This window comes from Tachysurus fulvidraco, chromosome 10 (assembly GCF_022655615.1).
Source record: "Tachysurus fulvidraco isolate hzauxx_2018 chromosome 10, HZAU_PFXX_2.0, whole genome shotgun sequence".
NCBI classification, from domain to species: Eukaryota; Metazoa; Chordata; class Actinopteri; order Siluriformes; family Bagridae; genus Tachysurus; species Tachysurus fulvidraco.
In genome coordinates, this window is record NC_062527.1 from 12,518,450 (window position 1) to 12,539,761 (window position 21,312).

Sequence of the window (21,312 nt, forward strand, 5' to 3'; positions counted from 1 at the left end):
GTTTTTTAAATGTTTTTTTTTTTTAAATGTCTCTACATATTGCACCCTCAACAACATCCAGATGCATGGTCAAGAGAACGCATTTCATGCCATTTAAACCTCAAGTGTGAAAACAGCTTTATGCTTCCAGTGCTAGTTTTAAGGTGTGATGTTAAAACCACACAGTCATGGCAGTTCCCAGCCATAAACCCCAATGTTCTGGAAGGAACCAAAGGTCATACAGAACGGTGTTAACAGGCTAATAAAGCAAAAGCAGATGTACAGTACTATAGAGAAACATGTAAGGAACCTGGGAAATGGATGATCACTTTATATTGCTTAAATAGTACAATATGTTGAGGCAAAAATGCTTTTGAATACTACTTATTACCAAAGCTCTTCACTCTTTAACCTTGTGTGTAAACGCTTATTTACCAACTTCCTCCCATTCTAAGAAGAACAGTCTGGCTCAGAAATTACACTTATCTTATAATTAAAAGTCCACAAATGGCTTATTGAAGTGGTGGCCAACACAAAGAAACTCTGAAGTGACTAACTGACTTTGGATATTATAAGTCTGCAGTAAACTGGTCAGGCTTTTAATTGTGTAGAAGGAGCTTTTGGCTGTGCTCTGATAAAAAGGAGATGGACTGAGAGAATCCATAATCTATAGCCTGTTAACTCTCCTAAAACAAGGTGACATCACCTTCTATGATGCTGAATCAGCCTGAGAGTTCTGGCTGAGAAAGTGGAGCATCCTGCCTACAGCCACTGAAACACAAGTCGTCTCTTCCTCTCTCCTCACCAGCTCAGCATTCAGAAATCCTACCCTTGACCATTAATATGTCTGATCTCACATCAGTCAGATATGTCCAGGGAAAGGCAGGAAGTCAACTGTCGCATGCAGCTGGTCCCTGTGCCCGCTGAAGCTGAATGAGTCTCTGATTGATCAGCACAGCTGAGAGCACAGCACAGATAACCTAGCAGACACCACAATTTTTTTTTTTATAACAATAGCTAATGTCCACACATGGTGCAATCACCACCTCAGCTAGCAGTCTGAAAAATGTACCATATTTTGCAATGATTTGAAAATAAAAATAAATAAAAATAATTCTAATGATATAAAAATTAATAAACTAATTAAATTCCATAAAGAGTCTTTCAGAGATCTTATGAAAATACTTATTTACGTATCAGCAACAAGAACAAAAGAATATTAATCTTGACTTTTTTTCCTGTCCTGACATCAAGCCATAGCTATGTGGCTACTGTTCACTGGTCAAAACCCACTGGTCTAGACAGGAAGCAATGGTACAATACCTTTTATGGCAAAGAAATGTAACAAGCACATGGACATTTGAGAGTTCATTTAAGTAAGAAACATTTCAGCAAGCAAGCAAGGACAATAACAGCTGGCAGTTAGACGTTTTCATTCTCCTACAATAACTAGCTAACGGCTTAAGAATTTGCCTTGCTCAATGTAATTGACAAACAGAACTGCTTCCCAGAAATGTACAAAAAAAGGAAACAGCTAAATGAAAAAACCTGTGTTACAAAAACCAGTCATGGCGCCTTTTGGATGTCCAAATGGTTCTTTGCGAAAACATGAAGGTAGTGAATGGTCATGTATACAAACCACATTTTCCAGCCATGCGTACATTGTGTATGCTTGCATGATTTGGCTTCATTTAGGCAGCTTTTTCTAAAAATTAGATCTGCATACCGAGTATGCGGAAGTGTTCAGGAGTGTCAAAGAAACAAAACTAGAAAACAGGGGCGGATGTCATTCATCTATACAATCAGGTTATTAAAGACAATTAAGTTTCTAAATCTGAAAATGTTTTTTTGCATCCACAAAGCAAAATCTCTCAGAACGTGAAGCTGAACAATACTTTTTCCAGTCTCAAAGATAAATGAAGGGAGATGAGGAGTAACTTCTTTGGCACCATATGGTTGGCATTAAATTAAGCAACTAAACAGGCACAGACATCCAACCAGAACAGCAAACAAGCTGTCTTTTATATCCACTCAGGACATCTGCTGCATTTATCACAATATGATGGATAAAGTACTTTTTTCTTATACAAAATTGGCATGTTCTTCATTCTGAGGTCAAATTACTTAAATCAAACTAGGCAAAGTCTTAAGCATTCAAAGCTCTATTCAAAACTATTTGCACATACCTTAGTGCTCCATTTACATAATAACGAGTCTTTCTGTGATTAGTACACTTCAGGTGTGATCAGCAGTGAAAATGTCAAAGCCTCTTCTAGTAAAATAAGGCATTAAAACTATAGTACATTGCTATTGGCTTCTGGGTTATTGCTACAGATATACAGATGAGATATACAGACAACCCGACTTTGAGTTCAAAGGATGAGCTCAATGAATGATCGTTGTGACAAAAAAATAAGCTGCAATTCCATCTGCTCTTCCCTTTAGACGAACACTGTGGGTCTTACACCTTATGGAGTTAGTTATCATAGCTTTTAACTCATTAAACAAATGTGTAAATAATTGTAACTTTAACCGCAATCAAATATACACCTCGAGGTACTGTAGAAGTAGGTGTAATCTTCAGAAGGGGTTTCTGGAAGCAAAATGCTTTTGCCTGAGACAAGCTATATGAAGTTAATTGGAAAATTTAGGGAAACAAATTGGATCTGGTCCATTCTACAGTAAAGAAAACTGCAGATGCGTAAAGAGGAAACTGCATTCAGCAAAACAATTTTATGTTAAGCGCCTATCAGCATCACAACAGTACTGACAGACAGCTGGAACCAAATTCATTTTGTCTCAACACACTTGGCCAATAAACCTGATTCTGATTCTAATTCTGACAGCCTTTTCAGGGTATTAACAACCCCCAAAACACACACATTCCCCCCAACCCCCATGACTTTTACGAGCTGTCCTCCAGCTCAGCAAATTTAAGGAACACGCACCTGTGTGTGAGCGCAATAAACACAGGACATAGTGAGCATAGTGAAAGTGATCGCTCTGAAGATGATACATAATAATGAAGATCTCATGCATAAATAAAAAAAAAAAAAATTGACCCCCCCCCCCAAAAAAAGATACATAAAATAATTTTAAAAAATTGAGATAGGTTTATTTCTTCTGACCTTCTTGTTCTGCATTTGCAGGCAATGCTATACGACACTATTTCACTATTACACCCACCCCCCATGAACAGTGTGTGTGTGCGTGCGCGCGCGAGTGAGAGCGCATTTGCATCTGAGTGGCAATGCGAGTGCACACGCAATCTTGTGTGTGGTGTGTGTGAGTGTGAGAGAGACAGAAAGAGAGAGAGGGAGACAGAGAGCGAGAAAGAGAGAGGAGAGAGCCAGAATGAGAGAGGCTTCTTATTATTATTCATTCTTCCCCATATTAAATCAGTGCATTTGCCTAAGAATAAACTTTACTCTGCACTGTGTCATTAACACTGAGCCACAGCACACTTCATGCAGTAACTATTGTGTCCAAAGGGTTTTAGTACAACAGTGTTAGTAGAAGAGAGATGATACTGTACCTAAGGACCTTGCCTACAGCCCGAAGGACCATTTTACACTTCAATCCGCTTTTTGAGCTTTTCTGAGGGTGCATATCCAATATGCCACGATCACAGACCAAATCTGACAAAGCTGGTAAAGTCGCTCTCGCGCAGCAGCAGAGTCTCGCGCGTCCTCTCTCTCTCTCTCTCTCTCTCCGCCGCTATTACACGAGGACAAAATTGTGGAGTCAGTCAACGCACCGCCCAGGTAAAGGACCAATCAGAAGGCCGGGGGCGGGGTTTAGTTAGTGACCACGCGGTTTGCAATCCAAAGGATTCTTACACGTGCTGTAATCCAGTCTCAGTACAGATTTAGTTTTTTTAATACTAGGGGTATTAGACAAATCGTATTTCCTTGTTAGAAGCCACAAAAACCAACCCGTTTATTCTATATTAAAGGATTTGAACAATTTTTCATATAAATAAATCCTTGTGAGGCCATCCATAAAAATATTTGTTAGCAGTAAGAGTGAGTAAAAAATAAAAAAAAAGGTCGGTAGGTAGGTCTATAGGCCCATTTTTTTTTCGTTTCAGTGTAGAAAAAAAAAGTACAATTTTGGTGATGGTGATTACGTAGGTATGACTAAACAAGTTAGCATATCGTGACGTCACTGACTGGGTCTTCAAACCCGTGCCTTCGGGCGCATCATCGCAAACCTTATTTTGACGCTGGACACAATTTTTCCAGAACTTCGTGCCAAGTTAAAGCGGTGTCGAGCTGTTTTAATGAATTTTCTTTAGATGTATTATGGCGCCCGAACCCGTTAATATTATTTTATTGCTTTTGTATTGGTTGTTTGAAGAGTAAAACTGACTGGTTATTTATATGAATAATTCTAAATAAATAACACTATGCTTAGTAGTGAATATTGATGTAGCCCCCCCCCCCACACACACACACACACACCAGAACCAGCACCAGCTTGTAAAGCCAGCTTTACAATTTTATTGTAGATATTTACTTTATTGTCTTGTGTGTATTGTCTTGTAATTTTTTTGTCCTGCACTGTCTTGTTTGTCTTGTCCTGCACTGTTTGCACCAGGTTACACAGCTACACCTTTATGTATCTACGACTTACTTACTAAGTCCTTATAGCTCGGTCTTTGTTTTATGTCACCATGGTCCTGGAGAAACGTTGTCTCATTTCACTGTGTACTGCAACAGCTATATATGGTTGAAATGACAATAAAAGCTTCTTGACCTGACTTGTTATTTGATAAAGCAGAAGCCATGCAAATACAATGCATACATTTTTTCCCTGCATCTATACACTGATTAAAACGCATACCCCAATTCATAACTTAAAAAGCTCACTAAGAAATCCTCACAGTTCATCGATACACAGTCAAACACAGCTTTACAATTAATAGACAGTTACTTAATGCTTATCCATACTGCCTTTATTCACCATGTTATTAATAAAGTAATAAGAGCATTAAAACGTTGCTGCAGGGAAAGCATGGGGTTGCTCTAAAAACATCAAATAGCAGTGGAGGATCAAGCTGATAAAGGCTTTAAACATAGCAGGTATTTGCTAAAACCATGGATTAAAAGCATGTTCAGACAACTGAAACACCACTCATGACAGTGAACCTTGCCTGAAGCCTAACTCCACAGATGCCTGTCCAAGGCAAAAGGAGGAAGCATGTCTTTACTCAACTCTGATGGGGAACTTCAAAGTAAAAAAGAAAGACGTTGATGGCAACACCTGAACAAAGTAAATGACATGAATGGTGTTCAAATGGAAATAGACTTTCAGAGTGAAAAGAATTTAAATTTAAACAGATTAATTACAGACCACAACCGCTGCACAATACGCATTTAAGAAAAAATGAAAAATGAGTCACAATGCCACTATACACACAGTGTTGAATACTCAGATCAGATTGGAACAAAAGCATGGATAATGGCACCATATTGGCAACAGTCATCTATCCAACACGCACAAAAAAAAATTCACAGAACCTTTCCTTGCCACGTATCTTTTTCAAAGTGTAAAGTGAACAGAACAGCTTTAGAAATGATTAGAATTAGAATTTAATAAAACAAAATAAAAAAAACCTGGCCTTAAGGTCAACTTCAGCACTATTAATTAGCATATAAATTAAGAGGTATTATAGATACACAGTACAAGGTACAGAAAATGAACCATTAAGGGTAGCATAGGTACAGTTTAGTACTTTATTAAGTGGGTGTAAATGGATATAAAAACATGCATACTAGTATGATAAATAGCTAGAAACAGATAGACCATTCTACAGTTCAGTCACATATCTGAATAATTCGTTCACTGGATTGTTTTACGGTGTGAAACCATGTTCTACAGAGCTCTAGTTCTAGTAGATAAACTTTCTGTTGAAATGAACATCCCACTAATGATTTGAAATGATAAACATTACCTCTAATGATTGCAGATCGAGGATTTATCTTTATGGTTGTTATTGTCATTTCTAATCATTTACTTATTTTCTAATATCTTTCTACATTATGCAGTGATCTTGAACATCTAACAATTTAACATCAAGACACAAATTCCAAATATGCCAAAGCAATATCCTAATAATTCATTTTTTAAACATTTGTTTAATAATATTGATTATATTGGCAGGGCCAGAAAGTTATATATATAAAAGTTTCTTATAACATTTGAAAATAGCTCTAATATGCTGTATACTGTTGGCATGCTTGACTTTATAATCCTATCTGTCTATATATATATATATATGTGTGTGTGTGTGTAAACAGCTTGTTTGAGCTAAATTCTCATGCCTTATCAATGTACAAAATCTTTGTTCTAAAAAGTGATGCATGAATATGTGACAAGATTTGGAAAATAACGTCACTGTTGGGTAAAAATAGAAAACACCTACAGACAATGTCAACAAAAAGACTGAATTTTTGCTTGCCTGACATCAGTGGAATCTCACACAATTGCTGCTGAATACACACGCTAGAAATCTAGAAATGTCATTTACTCACTCACCATTTATTTATTCTGGTTTACTGACACGAACACACACTCGTTGCATTCCTCATGCCAAAAATTGGTTCAGGGAAGTTTCAAAATTAATTAATCTGATTAACTAGAGCAAAAAAAAAAAAATTACTGAAAAACTCATCACAATTACAGTGGTTGTGTGGCGGCCTGAGAAAACCATTCACATGGTGAAGCTGACAAATTCTATTATCTATATTTAGGAACGTTACAAGTTCATTGACCACAAATGTGTCATGAAGTACATGAAGTTCTAACAAATCTGGGTAACATTATATATGAAAAGGGTTTATTTAAAGATTTTAATCTGACTGCTTTGTGAGTGTGTGGGAGTTTTAGTAATACACAACTGATAAAAACTACTGATCTTTAAAGCTGCCTTTATTTCTTAGCTTACTGACAGATGTAAGTATAATGACTATGCAGAATTCCCACACATTCCGTATTAGAGTACCTTTATAATCACCAAATTGAGAAGGTCACTCTTTTTAAAATTGTTACAGTTATAGATTATTAGAAATCATTACATTAAAATCATGAAACATTTAAAGAGTTTTAAGTAACCATTATCATCACTCATTGCAGTCACCTACCTCTATAGGAAAAATGTGTGTGTACATGTACATATATACAAACACACGCTAAAATACATATATGTATGTATTTTAGCGTGTGTGTTTGTATATATGTACACACACACACACACACACACACACACACACACACACACTAAAATACATATATGTATGTATTTGAGTGTGTGTGTATATATATATATATATATATATATATATATATATATATATATATATAGAGAGAGAGAGAGAGAGAGAGAGAGAGAGAGAGAGACAGAGAGGCACATTTTCAGATTTTTACAGGCTAATCATTTTAAAAGTTTGTACGTCATCATCTGCACAGTGTATGTTTTGATGACGCAATTTTGACAGTAGTTATATAATTGCTACGTTTACTTCCCTATGACGGTCATCTTGACAAAAGATGCTAAACTATTGCAGAAAGAAACCCTAGGAAAAGATTAATGAAAATAAAATGAAAGTACAAATAAGAAATAAATGAAATATTTATGGTTTCTGTAAGCTGAACTGATGATATAGCCAGGTGTGGCTGTTATAGCCAGAATTTTGGCCAGACTGTGACATTAGATGGATTTCCCCACCTGACGGTCACATATTTTTAACCTACATGTGATAACATCAGCTCTGTTTACGCAACCTTATGCATTTGTGAGGAGTAACTTCAGCATTTGAGATGTACGCACATGAATTATGCTCAACAGCCTGACCTTTAAAAAACTAAACAAAAAAAACCAAAACATTTTAACTCATTAGTCATTGTACAATCTAATATTGATTAAATGAGGCGTTTGGCATCATCAAAATTTAAAATCTTTCCAAGAAGTACTCTCCAAATAATGGTGCTCATTGCTAATTTGATGAACTGCAACAAATGTGTTATCTATTCACTTAATATCTCAAATAAACATGGGCCTATGATTGAGCAGTTAATTGGTCTCTTTCACTTAACAGCAAATTTTAGAAGCAAAAATCCCAACAGAAATTTACCTTAGATGTACCTTAGAATTTAAAACTCAATCCATGTTTGTGTGTAGAAAATGGTTTTTAAACTAATATAAAGCAACAAGACATACATCTAAACTACTCTCTTTCTCTGTCTTTGTTTGAGTATTATCAGTCTTTCTCTCTCCCTTTCTGCCCTGGAGCTTTGCTGGAAGGCAGCCATGGTTAAACCAGTCCTGTATCTGTCTGCATTCCAGGAGGGGGTTAGGGCCTGCAGGCACCAGCACGCTCTGTTGCCTGCTAACAAAATACACATACACACAAACCGAAAGTCAGACAGACAGCTGGACAGAAATGCTTCAATTTCAAGTGCTGGCATCAGTATCTTGTTATGGGTCTAATCTTGCAAGTTAGCAGAGTTTTCAGAACAAGTCTGATCAAGCTGCATCTAGATGTTTTTCCCCACTCTGGGGTTTCGTAAACACAATGGATTCATCTTTTCAGTTCATGGTACTATTCAAATTAGGTCGGAAAAAGATCAGGAGATGCAGACATGGATAGTGCAAAAGCTAACATGTAAGAAGAGGCCTGTTGTGGCATGTTCGCGGGACTGTGCCAAACTTCCGGCATTCCTATGGTTGGAAACTATCTGCATGGCACTGGGCTGCACCTGGTAAAACAACTGACTGTTTTGAGCCAAACATCTCTACCATGCTTTATTCACAGCTCATGTGACCTTGAGTTGTTGGTGTAACATGATATGAGACGAGATTTGTTGTGAGAATAAGGATTTGGGAAGGAAACAGTGCTCCAAATTTCATCCACAGTTATTTTAAAAATGAACACAATCTCAGTTTACTCATCTCACTGCAAACAAACACCTAATGTACTTCCATCTAATATTTACTGACTGCACCTGTAGAAACACCTGTATCCCATGGAGTTAACTAATTCATTGACGTGGCAGCAGCACAAGGCATAAAACCATGCAGATACAGGCCAAGTTCACATCAGGAATCACAATTGAAGGAAAAGTGTGATCTCTATGATTTTGACCATAGCATGTTTGTTAGTACCAAAGGGGCTTGTTGAGAATTTAAGAAACTGATAATACATACAACAGTCAAAAAAAAAAAAGCGTCATGTGAGCAACAGTTCTGAGGGTGGAAATGCCTTGCTGATGAGAGAGATCAGAGGGAAATAGCAAGATTTATTTGAGCTTCCAGTAATCCAGGATAGAATAACTCAGTACCCACAAAACATCATACCTAAAACAGCAGAAGGTTCCACATCTATCAGCCAAGAACAATAAACTGAAACTACAACAGGCACAGACCCACCAAATACAGACAGACACATATGATTACACACCCCTAACAAAATATGTATCCCACAGAAACTTCAGAATAATGAAATGTATTTGAATGCATACTAACAAAAAAAGGTGTCTCATCCTAAGATTTATTATGCATCCTCTTAGTTTTTGTCTCAGTAAATATTTAGCTGTGATAAATAAGCCTACTGAGGATAAAAAGGCTGGGAGTACTCCTCTAACACAAAACAGCTAGTCTAAACACTATGAGCTTTATCATACTGATTCAGACTAGTTGTAGAAATTGTACAACTACATCTCTACTGTACACTTTACTTATGACAAAGATCAACATAACTGGAGGGATCCAGGATTGTTAGGTGAGTGCAATAAAAGGCTCACCAGCACCCCAGTGTGGATGACAAACTACGTTGCTGACTGATTGAGGCTCAAGCATGAAGCAATGTTACACTCCAAGCCTGCACACAGATTTCCATGTTATGGCTCATCTTATACATTTACAGCATTGGGCAGATGCTCTTTTCCAGAGCATCTTACATTATCTAATTTTTGTACAACTGAGCAATCGAGGGTTAAGGGCCTTGCTCAGGGGACGAACTGTAGCAGCTTGGTGGACCTGGGATCAAACTCACAACCTTCTGATTGGTAGCCCAACACCTTAACCACTAGGCCACCACATGACACACATTTGTTATGGCTACAGCAAAAGGCGGGCGCACACACACACAACGTTATTTCTCCAGAGTGACTCCGGCCCAGTTCTGATCTATATCTAGGAGACAAAAGTAAGGTCCGAAATTAAAAAACCTAACAAACACCATGTTGCCTCCTAGTGGCTGCTCACTGAAATAGGAACAGGACACACTTTTCAAAAACACTGAAACCGAACAATCTGCCACGAAATTTTTTTTTTTGCATAAAGTTAGCCTTAAAGCTCATAACACATCACATGGTATATATTTAAAAATGCCTATTCTAAAGTCAGGCTAGTATTTATTCCAGGCTTATAGCAAACAGAGGCCCTGCCTAAACAAAGAGAAACGTTCCTCGTCGTCAGGTGAAAGGGTACGCGATAAGCGCTGTGTGTTGTAAACACAAGTGTTCATAACATGAGGGCCAAAAGGAGTTGAACCCAGGCCATGTGCAAGTGTGTGTGTATAAGGGGACAGAGCTCTACCACAGTTGGCCGTGTCTTTATAAGACTGAGCGAGAGAAGGGAGAGAGACCAAGAAATCAGAGCCAAGTGTAGTGCACACAAAGAAAGTACAAGAGATTTATGACTATGGTCAGTTTTGTTGTCTACAATAAACTTCATCAAACCTTAGAGACCTTGGATAGCTTTGTGTAAGCTAAAGATATGTTGTTCTTGACTATAGTAACTATGCAAATAAAAGGGTGTGCAAAATAAGCATGCGATTTAGGACGAATTTTTTCTCTCTCTCTCTCTCTCACTCACACACAGACACACACACTTACATTAACTACTATAGCACACTGTGGTATATTTTTCTAGCCAAAATATTTAAAAACTGTTTGTAACAGGATGCTTAATATTGACAATGTTTCTGTTCAGCCGAGAGCTACTAATTTCCCTGGTAAGTTTTTAGCCAAGGTTCATACTCCCCATTCACCAATTTCATATACAGTATCTAGTCAACTGTTTGCATTTTATTTTTATATCTATATATTATAGAGGTGTTCACAATTTTGGGAAATTTGGGTCATTTGAAGAATTACTCAACTTTCAGATGATGTTGTTTCTCCACTTTTTGTTCTGTACTTCAGGTGGTGCGTCATGTGGTACAACCAAAATAAGGGCGAGTAGTGGCATTGCATGCAAGGGTGCATCGCAACTGATACTGGTCTTTAATAGAATTGCACCAAGAATCATGTCAAAATGTATTTAGTTTTACTTTTTGTCTGTGTTGTTTAAAAATACATGATTTTGCTGAACATGATTCAGCAAAACAAAGCTGATAAGAAAATCTGAACCAAAGAAATGTTAACAATTTTTCAAAACTTAAAATTCCTCTAGAACTGTAACTTAACGCAGGTCAAAAAATATTTCCGCTCATGAAAATGTTTTCCCACCCAAATTCCACCACTGCAGAGAAGAAAAAGAAGGCAGGATGCACATTAATAATTTCAATAATCCCATTAAAAACATGCAACTCGTCATCATCATCATCTAAAAAAAAACCCCACAGAAGTGTGGTCACCCAAATTCAGTGGTAAAGTCTGGTGCCCAGGTTTTCACACATCCCCTTGGCACACTGCAGGGTTGATAATTACATGTTGCTCATCAGGAACAAGATCAGTAGGAGAGAAGGGAAGGAAACCAAGGGATATACACACACAACCATTTACAACAAACACAGCTAAATAACTGGGAACATTAATGACATCTCAGCCCGGGCCAAACGCTAGCAAAGTGCAGGAAAACAACTGATTCTCAGCTTATTGCTGCTGAGACACTGTACAACAAAAACAAGTACACCCTGATTGGTGAGTGGGGCTTGCGACATGCACTTGGATTGGCCGAGCGGCCGGGTTCAGGTGAGGCTCATGGAAAGTGTTGTGTTTGTAAGCAGCTTACAGAGCCGCTAGGAGACAAGACACCAGAGAATAAGTCATGCTGACTCTCTGCAGAATTGCGAGTCCACAACAACAGCATGTCACGCTAAATGCCCCAATCCCAGAGAGGCAAAGCCAAGATCAACAAGCAACTAACCGCTACAAGAGGCTTAAGAGAGAAAATATCATGGAATGTTTCATTTAAACAAGAGGAAAGTTCTGGCTGTGTTCAATGTTTAACAAACTTAGAGTTGTTCGTTTTTATGACAATTAATCATCAAGTCAACTAGATTAAAAAAAAAAAAAAAAAAAAGTAACAATGTCCGGGCCTCTAGTAAGATCATTTAAATTTATAATTTAAGGAAGGAGGATGATGTGAGACTTAAAGTAGGTGAAAGAGTCCTGTGTGGCAACGTTTTACATAGAAAGATGATGGCATCCATTTCCAGTACTGTGATGTTGAGCTGAAATGTAAAAAAATAAATAAAATAAAATAGATAAGCATATACATGTATTTGGGGGTAAAAGGAACCTCGGCAACGCACTTAACATGCCAGTGGGTGGACCACTATTAGGTGCTTGCATGGTGCGCTATGATGAATTCCCAACCCATCAGTGGTGTATTCCCACCTCATCCTTTTTCTGGTACAGACACTGGGTCCACCTTTACATTGACCAAGATAAAAGTTTACAATAAAGGAATACATGAAGGACAAATATTCTATATTCTCTTAATAGACCTTACTTGCTATTTTGTATTCGTCAATGACTAGATGTAATTTTCTAATTGTGTGTTTATTTGTTTGATGAGGTCTACACAAGTCAATCATTCTGCAAAGAACTGCTGCTGTGCTGTTTTGCTGCTCTAACACACCTGGGTAAATTCAACAGTAAATCAGCAAGCTCATCATGAACAAGGACTGAGCAGGACATGGAAAATAGGCAACGGTGCACTACAAAGTCCTGCCTTTGTACGTTCAATAAGCTGTGCACATCCTGTCCTGTACTTTACTTCATTTAGTGTGTCTCAGAGATTTGGTGTCCTGTGACGTGTAAGCAGAAACATGCTTCAGTGAGCAATACCTTGTCCTTCATTGTGCTTCTCCTCTGACAAGTAGCTTTGTGATTTTATAGAATAGATTTTAAAATACAGCACAACAAAAAGGCACAAAAAAGATTTTCTACTTTTCTACTTTGAAGGTCACTTAAAAAGACAAGATGGCATGTTTAGGATTCTAGCACAAATTTTGCAATATGCCTAATTGCCCAAAAACAAATTGAAGTATGAACATCTGCCAAGCTCTGAGTAATCAGGCAGCTACGTGCTGGCAGGGTCGGAGTGGGAGAGCTCTTTTCTATGCTGCCAGGCACCGACTGAATGGACTGACCTTGGGAGCTGATGCGGAGTGATTGTGCAGTATTCTTGTTTGAGTTACATCGTGTGCTTACTGCAGCTTTAAATGCAGAGAGAGAGAGAGAAACAAATAAAACACATGATAAACTGCACAGCAAACACAGCGGGTCTACAACTCCCCTGACTGGGAGATAAACTGAGGAAAAAAGTTCTAGGGAATAGGAGACCAAACACCTAGTGACGCAATTTAAATTTAATTAAAAAAAATAAATTTAAGCTACAGTCCAGCTTACATAACAAAGATATATATGATTAAGTAACAATATACAGTAATATAACTGAGGTGTAGGCATAGTATAAAGCATAATCAAACCCACATACAGAAGTCCTTCTACATTACAGAATAACAGACTGTCAACAGAGATGTTTTCCTACTCCACAGCTCCCCCTAACGGCTCAAACCTTTCCACCTACGACCATAGACACATTAAATGTACATTTTGTAATTAAAAATAATCTAAAAAAAGTTAATATTCTTTTTTATTTGGTACAAGTACTGTACATGTACTGGCTTTGGTATCTCAAATATATTAGACTTATTGGATGTATTTTCAACAGTCATTAAGTGCAAAAGTGTACAAGTTTTCAATGACGGTCTCTGTGAATCACAGCAAATTACTCAGTTATTCAACATAATCAGAGACTCAATATGATTTTACTTTTAAAAAGGTCTATTAGATTATTAGATAATTGCATTAAAATATGTTCAATCTGAAATGTGAAATCAACCTGCTATAATAAAGGAGCAGAAAATGCTAAGATAAATTGTTGAACAGACAAGAATAAACGTATAAAAACCCTGCATGGGTTAATTCACCAAATAGGTCTCATCATGTAAATGTTAATGCAAAGCACAAAAGTCTAACAAAGCGGGTTTAGTATTCCAACTTGGGACATAACCCTTTGCCACAAAATCTCTGAAGCTATGCTGAATTCAGCCAGTCATGAACTGATGCACGTCAGACAAAATTGAGGCTCGCTCAGACCACAAAGCAGATAATACTTCTCGTCATTCCAAAAATAGGTTAAAGACCTTATGTTTAATGTAATGTACCATTACATCCTACTGTGAAGGCTTTGAGTCGTATGTAATTAAGTCTTTGCTTATTTCAGACAGTAGTGATTGCAGCAAAATGTAATCAGAAGCTCGTAAACTCAGCCAATACTTTGTTTACATTATTCCAAACAGGAAATGGTTTTGGGATGGTGCAAGTTGTTGCAGCGTACCACCCTTCGTTTATACTAGAAGCGGTTAGTATGAGCGGCTCATTTCAGCCTGCTCTGAGTTTTTCCATTCATCGAGTTCTTTATTGACTTGTGTGCCATCTTGCACCGACCTACTGAAATAGAAAGCCAGGGATTATTAAATAAACTAGCACACTGAAAGGACTAACAAGATCCTTATATATTCAAAGCCAAAGTTTGATTGACAGTGGTGATAAGGAAGTGCTCATTGTATCACCTGGGGTAAACTAGGGTCCCAAAGCAAGGGAATTCTGCTAATGAGGGCAGAAAACAACCCAATGCAAGCACACAAAGGCCAGGCTGTTCCTCCAAGTGCGTCTATTAGAATGGAAAGATGAGGAAAGAGGCATGAATCACTATAGTCTGATGCTTTTAACCAGACACAGATGTAACGTTTTACTCTTGGCGAGCATCAGCAAGAACCCTGGAGCTGCAGCAAACAGTTATATATAGAACCTTTCTGCAGTGGGTATAAAACCTCAACCACAAGGGAAAGGAAAAAATCTGTTTTATCCACACTCCACATATGAGCACATGCTTGCATTGACCTGATTAGACTCAGAAAACTTTTTATTATAACAAACCAATCAGAAGCATAGAGTTGCCACTATCCTTCAACAGAGAGAAGTGTGTTCTTGGTACTAGGGGGTGGAGAAGCTAAATGACAACAATCCAAACAGGCAGTGCCCTCAACTTTACAAAAAAATAAAAGCCATCATGACAACACAAAACTCAAGCCAAGGTCCCTGAATGCCCTTAAATGCATCTTACTACACAGCACCAATCACCAGCAGCACCGGAGGAGAGGAGAGCAGCAGAGCAGAATTATAACTACTACTATGAGAAAGGAAACTTAACATTCCTGCAGGCTCAAAGTAAACAGCAAGACAAAAAGGTGGAAAAATCTGGTACCTATAAAAGAAGCAGTCGCAACACACTAGAACCCCCATGCAGCTGGTGTTGCGTTCGGTCTCGGACAAGGTCCAAAAAGTCCTCCCCTTATTCCCTTGCAGTAGACCTCCAGATGTGAGAGACTACAGGTGAGGGACAGGGCTGTTACAGCTTTGGCATGGCTGCCTGCAAAGTTCTGCTGCGGCAATCTGGCCACGTCACTCCCTCTCTCTTGATCCCAGCACAGAGTGAGACAGCGTTAGCTTCTGACTGTTTCCCCTTGGCACAACTCAGTCAGCAAACAAACAGCAGTGTCCGCAGTAGGCGAGCACTGCCGGTCTCGCACGATCACTCAGCAATTATGTGTTCCGCGCTGCTGCTATTGCCATCCTCTCACTCCCTCCCTTCCTCCCACCCTTTTTTCCCCTCCCCTCTCGCTCTTCCACCCCTTTCTAGACACTGCTTCAGTCTCTAATCATAAATCTCTCTCTTAAAATGTGCGAGTCCCACCCGTCTTCATTTCAGTTCCTCTTTCCACATCTTTCTCTCTCGCTGACTCGGACACTTGAGATGGGTCCATTACGTTAGCAAATAACATTTGCAACAAATTGCTGGTTGGTGACCAGAGAAAAAGCTAAAGTCAGATGTTACCAGATTTTACTGCCTTTTTTTTTTGGTGCTTCTTGCTAAATTTTTCTCCCCACTCTCCCCTGCTGTGCTTGCCCATTAGATTTGGATGGGAAAAACACTAGCACAATTATTAAATCCAACACACCACACAAATATTAAATCCAAAAAACAAACATTAAAAGCAAGAATTTAACATACACAATGGATTAGTATGAGATATCATGCATCTGTGCTAAACTAAAAACATTACTAGACAGAACAGAAGCTCTAATCATTGGCACATCTGTTAAAACATGCAGTATTCAGCTGTGATGCAGTACAAAAAACAGGATGTATTTTGAAGGTGCAAATCATTTAATAGGACATCTACAGTCAGATACAACCCCTTACAGAAATATAACAAATGCATATCATGCAGTTTGTAGCACTATGATCTATAATGAGACACTGAACACACAAATTCTGAGGATTTGTATCCTAATAAACAAATCTACACAGAACCAAGCCATTATTAAATTTAAATCTAAATGAAAAACACTAAAGGGAGCATTAACTGCAGAATCTCACTTCCTAATAGATGAACACGTTAATATTGTTTACATTTCTAAAGTAGAAGACAGTGCTGTCGGTCATTTGCTCAAATCAGCAACAAGCTAAAGTGGTGTCACTCTGCACAAAGTATGTACATTCTGATTGTGTGTGTTATGCATCACACTGTGCTAAACATTCATGTGCTCACTTAAGAATATTTTTAACAAAGAAAGCTTCATCTGGTGCAAATAGTGAATAACTGCATAGGATTTTATTATAATACAATAATTAACAGTGTTCATGCTCTCAGGTGTTATAACCAACCCCTTCCATCATGTGTTAAAAACTTCAGGAAATGTCAAATTTACATTTCTCTCATTTTGCAGATGCTCTTATCCAGATCCACTTACATTTGTATAAGTTATGAGCAATTTCTTGCTCAGGGGCCCAGGAGTGTTAGCTTGGTGACCCTGGGATTTGAACTCCCAACTTTTTTTTTTAGCAGTCCAACACCTTAAACACTGAGCTACCATGTCCCCTGTTCTCCATCTCAGTAAGTGTTCTTATTCAAGGCAACAAAATATTCCCAGACCTTTAAAAAATATCCAAATCCCATGCATTTGAAAGATGCTCCACCTTCATTGCAGAGCCAGAATGATTACAGCTTTGTCCTGCTGCTGCTGCTAGAGCATGGAGATTAGGGCTGAGGATAACATCATAGTCTGAACAGCAGCGTTTTATCTCAACTGATAAACCACTTTCCAGATATAGTAAGATTTGTGAGCTAATAATAAACGAAGACATCTTTGAGCCCGATACACTGATGATTTTTTTCTGAACTGAAACCAGGCAGCTTAGAAAGAGGAACACTACTAGGGTATAGTCTCATCTGATAGCCGGGCTACGTGAAAAAAGCTTCAAGACATGGTGGTGTTAAATAAGGAGGGAAAATAAGTGGAGAGAATAAAGAAAGCAAGTGAATGAATGGTTTACAATCGGTTTGAGGTCTGGGCAAGAAAACATGAGAGAGACCTCATGAATGGATGAAACCCTTTTTGGTTCACTTTCATTTAATTTCAAGGGTAAAACACAAGTAAGACTTACACAGTGTATTATATATGCAACAATTCACCCCAAATAAAAACTAGCAGATGAATAAAAATGGGCACAAGTGGAAAAAGGTTCTTGTCTCCCTGTGTGTGTGTGTGTGTGTGTGTGTGTGTGTGTGTGTGTGTGTGTGTGTGTGTGTGTGTGTGTGTGTCAGTCACTTGTGTACAAATGTAACACACACCGCTGTGTGAAGGCGCCACGATCGCGTACAGACAAAATGATTATATCGAATGATACAAAGTTCCCAGATGTGAAAACAACGTGGCCTTGTGCTCCGGGGTGAATAATTAACATCTCTTACCTGTTCAGAGTGTACGAGCCGTTTCGTTTAAACCTCATGATGAAGCACGGCGGCAGGACGCGGATCTTCACGCGGATCTTCACCAACCTCGGCGTCTCGCTTTGTTTCTTCGCGCAGCCGAGCAGCGTTTTCGTTGTGAGCGGATAAAACAAAGAGCAAGCAGGCTTTTGTGCAGCCTCTTTTTCCATGTGTGTGTCCGACACCGCCTCCCCTGATAGCCCTGCTTCCGCAGGGAAGATTACACAGAGTCTGGGGGACAACGTGCTCACACAAGGGCGGAAAACACCCAAGGGCTTCGTCCCAAACCTCAATAAGTAGTAGCCAAAATAGTGCACTACTCTCACAGGTGCTCATAGTAACACACCAAATCAAACATGGGATGCTGATTCGAAACATACTTCAATTCATTGTATGATGATACTTAAACCTTTATCTTCTGAGATCTGATGGAGGGGACAACTGTTGAGCTATTAGAAGTGCTAGTCAATGTAGAACCAGAGCTGTGGTCATGTGGTCCACAGAACCATGTGGTCAGTAACTCATATTGAGTTTTCAGTAGTCAAGTCTAGAAGATTTATTATTATCATTTCTCCAGGATCATGGTGGTTACATAGACAGAGCTATAAGGACTTAGTAAGTTAGTCCTAGATACATAAAGTGCATCTGTGCAAACATGCAGGACAAAAGACAACAAGACAGAACGACAGTGCAGGACAAAAGACAAGACAACAGAAATACAGTTCAGGACAAAAGACAGAAATACAGTGCAGGACAAAAGACAAGATGACAAAGACAGTGCAGGGCAAAAGACAGAAAGACAGCACAGAACAAAGGACAGTGCAAACAATAAATACAAGACATTACACTAAAGACAAAAAACAAAGCACAGACCAGAGTAAATACTGTATGTTCATATTCATGTTATTATTAAGGTTTATGATCTAAGTCATGGTGGAGGTGGACCCAAGCCCCCTACCCCAAAGGTGCGAGCAAACGTGCGAAGCACTAAGCCACCATGCCCTACCTAACTAAAAAGCTAAATCAACAATTTGAATAAGAAAACAAAATAAATATTTGTTTCTGGAATGTGATGTAAGAAAATACATTCGATATAATACAGTTTTAAACTTACGGAACCATAAAATATTTTTTATAAGAGAAGGGAAACCAAAACAAACAAAACAAGCATAAGACACTGTCCAGAGGGCACACATCCAGAGTAGTTTAGTTTTAATCTTCTTATTGTTTTCCTTCTGCTGCTCCCTGTTCTGGGTCACCACAGCGGATCACCTGAACTGCATATGTGATTTTGCTGCAGGTTTTATGCCGGACACCACGCATGACACAACACACATATATCTGTATCAAAATGGCCAAACAGATTCATAGTCATGTGAAACTTGTATCTATGGCAATTTGTTTGGATACATTCAAAATCCTTAATACAAAAACTCCTGGTATGAAATCTTTTAGGTTATCTATCACTTTCTACAGGGTGGGTTTTGATTTTCTCAGAAACCAAAACTGAAACTCTAAATAAACAAACAAACAAATAAATAAACAAATAAATAAATAAATAAAATAAAATCTATCCATCTATGTACCTATCAGCCCTGCATTAAGATTCTGGTGAAAACAAATATGAGCCCCAGGATGAACAGGAGCCAAGATCTACTGTTGTACATCAAGATACAGTGAATATGAACTCTATAAAGGCAAGTAAACAAAATCCAAATTAAATATATTTGATAAAATATATCAAAGAAAATTGTAAAATATTGTAAAATGTCTGTATTTCATTCAGCCTTTCCTGACCCTCAAATTCCTACTTTTATTCTATTATACTATGATTGGATGATAAATCAGATAAATTAGATAAACTAACCAGCATGTATATAGCAATATTTTGCCATTGGTGCAATCCAGAGCTTTTATTCTGTTCTTTAAAGCTGTTCTTTAACAGTAATCATCAAGACTAATATTATTTTGTGTTTCTTTCCCATGTTATATAAACTGGAACAAGACCAGAAGGTTTTTCATAACTTACATAGGAAGTCAGGAATATTTTTTTGTTCATTCATGTGGAGACTGACTGCAGATGATAAATGACTCTCTCTGTCTCTCTGTCTCTCTGTCTCTCTCTCTCTCTCTCTCTCTCTCTCTCTCTCTCTCTCTTTCTCTCTCTCTTTCTCTCTGTCTGTCTCTCTGTCTGTCTCTCTCTGTCTTTCTCCATCAGTCTGTCTCCCTCAGTCGGTCTGTCTGTCTCTCTCTGTCTCTCTCTGTCTGTCTGTCTGTCTGTCTCTCTCCCCCTCCCTCTCCCCATCTCCCCATCTCCCGGGCCATTCATTAGAACATCAGTTTGCTGGCTGGCCTTTTGGATTGATCTGCTACTGCAGAATGGAAGGTTATGCAATCCACTCTGAGGCCCAGCAGTTATACCAGGTCCTTGGCTGCTGCAGGAACACACTGTGCTAGGACACAATAGTTGAACAGAAAACAGCATGAACTGTGTTCACAATACAGTTTTTGCTCCTCCTTTTTCATCTTATCTTTTCATCTAGCAATCTAAATGAGGATGGATGCTTGCATTTTTGTGGCAATTATGTTTCTGCATATTGATTTTTTAAACTCAAATTTACAGTTTACAACAGTTTATGAGCTTATTGGAGCATTTGCAGTGGCATAATTTCCAGAATTTTCATTAAGGAATTATCTGTTTTGCACAGAAGTTGCTGTGTCTTTGACAAGGCATAAGGTGTTGATAAGGCAACAAATGCAATGTCTTCACAGAATAACACTAATCTTTGTGCATATATGCCGTGACCAAGTCTTCAGTTCCAAAGGAACATAACCTGCATCTCTGAGCATATTTCAACTTTTTTTTCCAGAGCTTAAGGCTTTGACTCTATCGAGACAGCCTTTAAGTGAGATGCTTGCCAAAAAATTACAACACAGGGACGTGTCTCTGACAAGAACCATCCATCAAAAGGTTAGACAGTAAGAGCTGGGTACTGGAACATGATGCAGAGCCAAGTTTGGAATGCAGTAGAGATGAAAGTCTAAAGTCAAAAAGTCAAATGTTCCAACATACATACATACACACTTACTCATATATACATACATACACACTTACTCATATATAATATATACTATATATATATATATATATATATATATATATATATATATATATATATATATATATATATACACA

At 38.2% G+C, this 21,312-nt stretch overlaps 1 protein-coding gene across 4 annotated transcripts in view; it reads right to left on the minus strand.

Moving 5' to 3' along the window:
* mob2a (MOB kinase activator 2a) overlaps positions 1-21,312 on the minus strand; it is a 41,290-nt gene that overhangs the window by 4,869 nt on the left and 15,109 nt on the right. Inside the window, exon 1 of one of the 4 annotated variants that reach the window (XM_027173185.2) lies at positions 18,099-18,389. The exons of 1 other annotated variant lie outside the window; for it this stretch is intronic. In XM_027173185.2, the coding sequence (XP_027028986.1) occupies positions 18,099-18,286 (188 nt within the window). In that variant the 5' untranslated portion in view covers positions 18,287-18,389. Of the gene's footprint in view, positions 1-3,514; positions 3,706-15,547; positions 15,868-18,098; positions 18,390-21,312 lie in introns of those variants that run through there. 2 more of the 4 variants (XM_027173183.2, XM_027173182.2) reach the window with 2 other exon arrangements.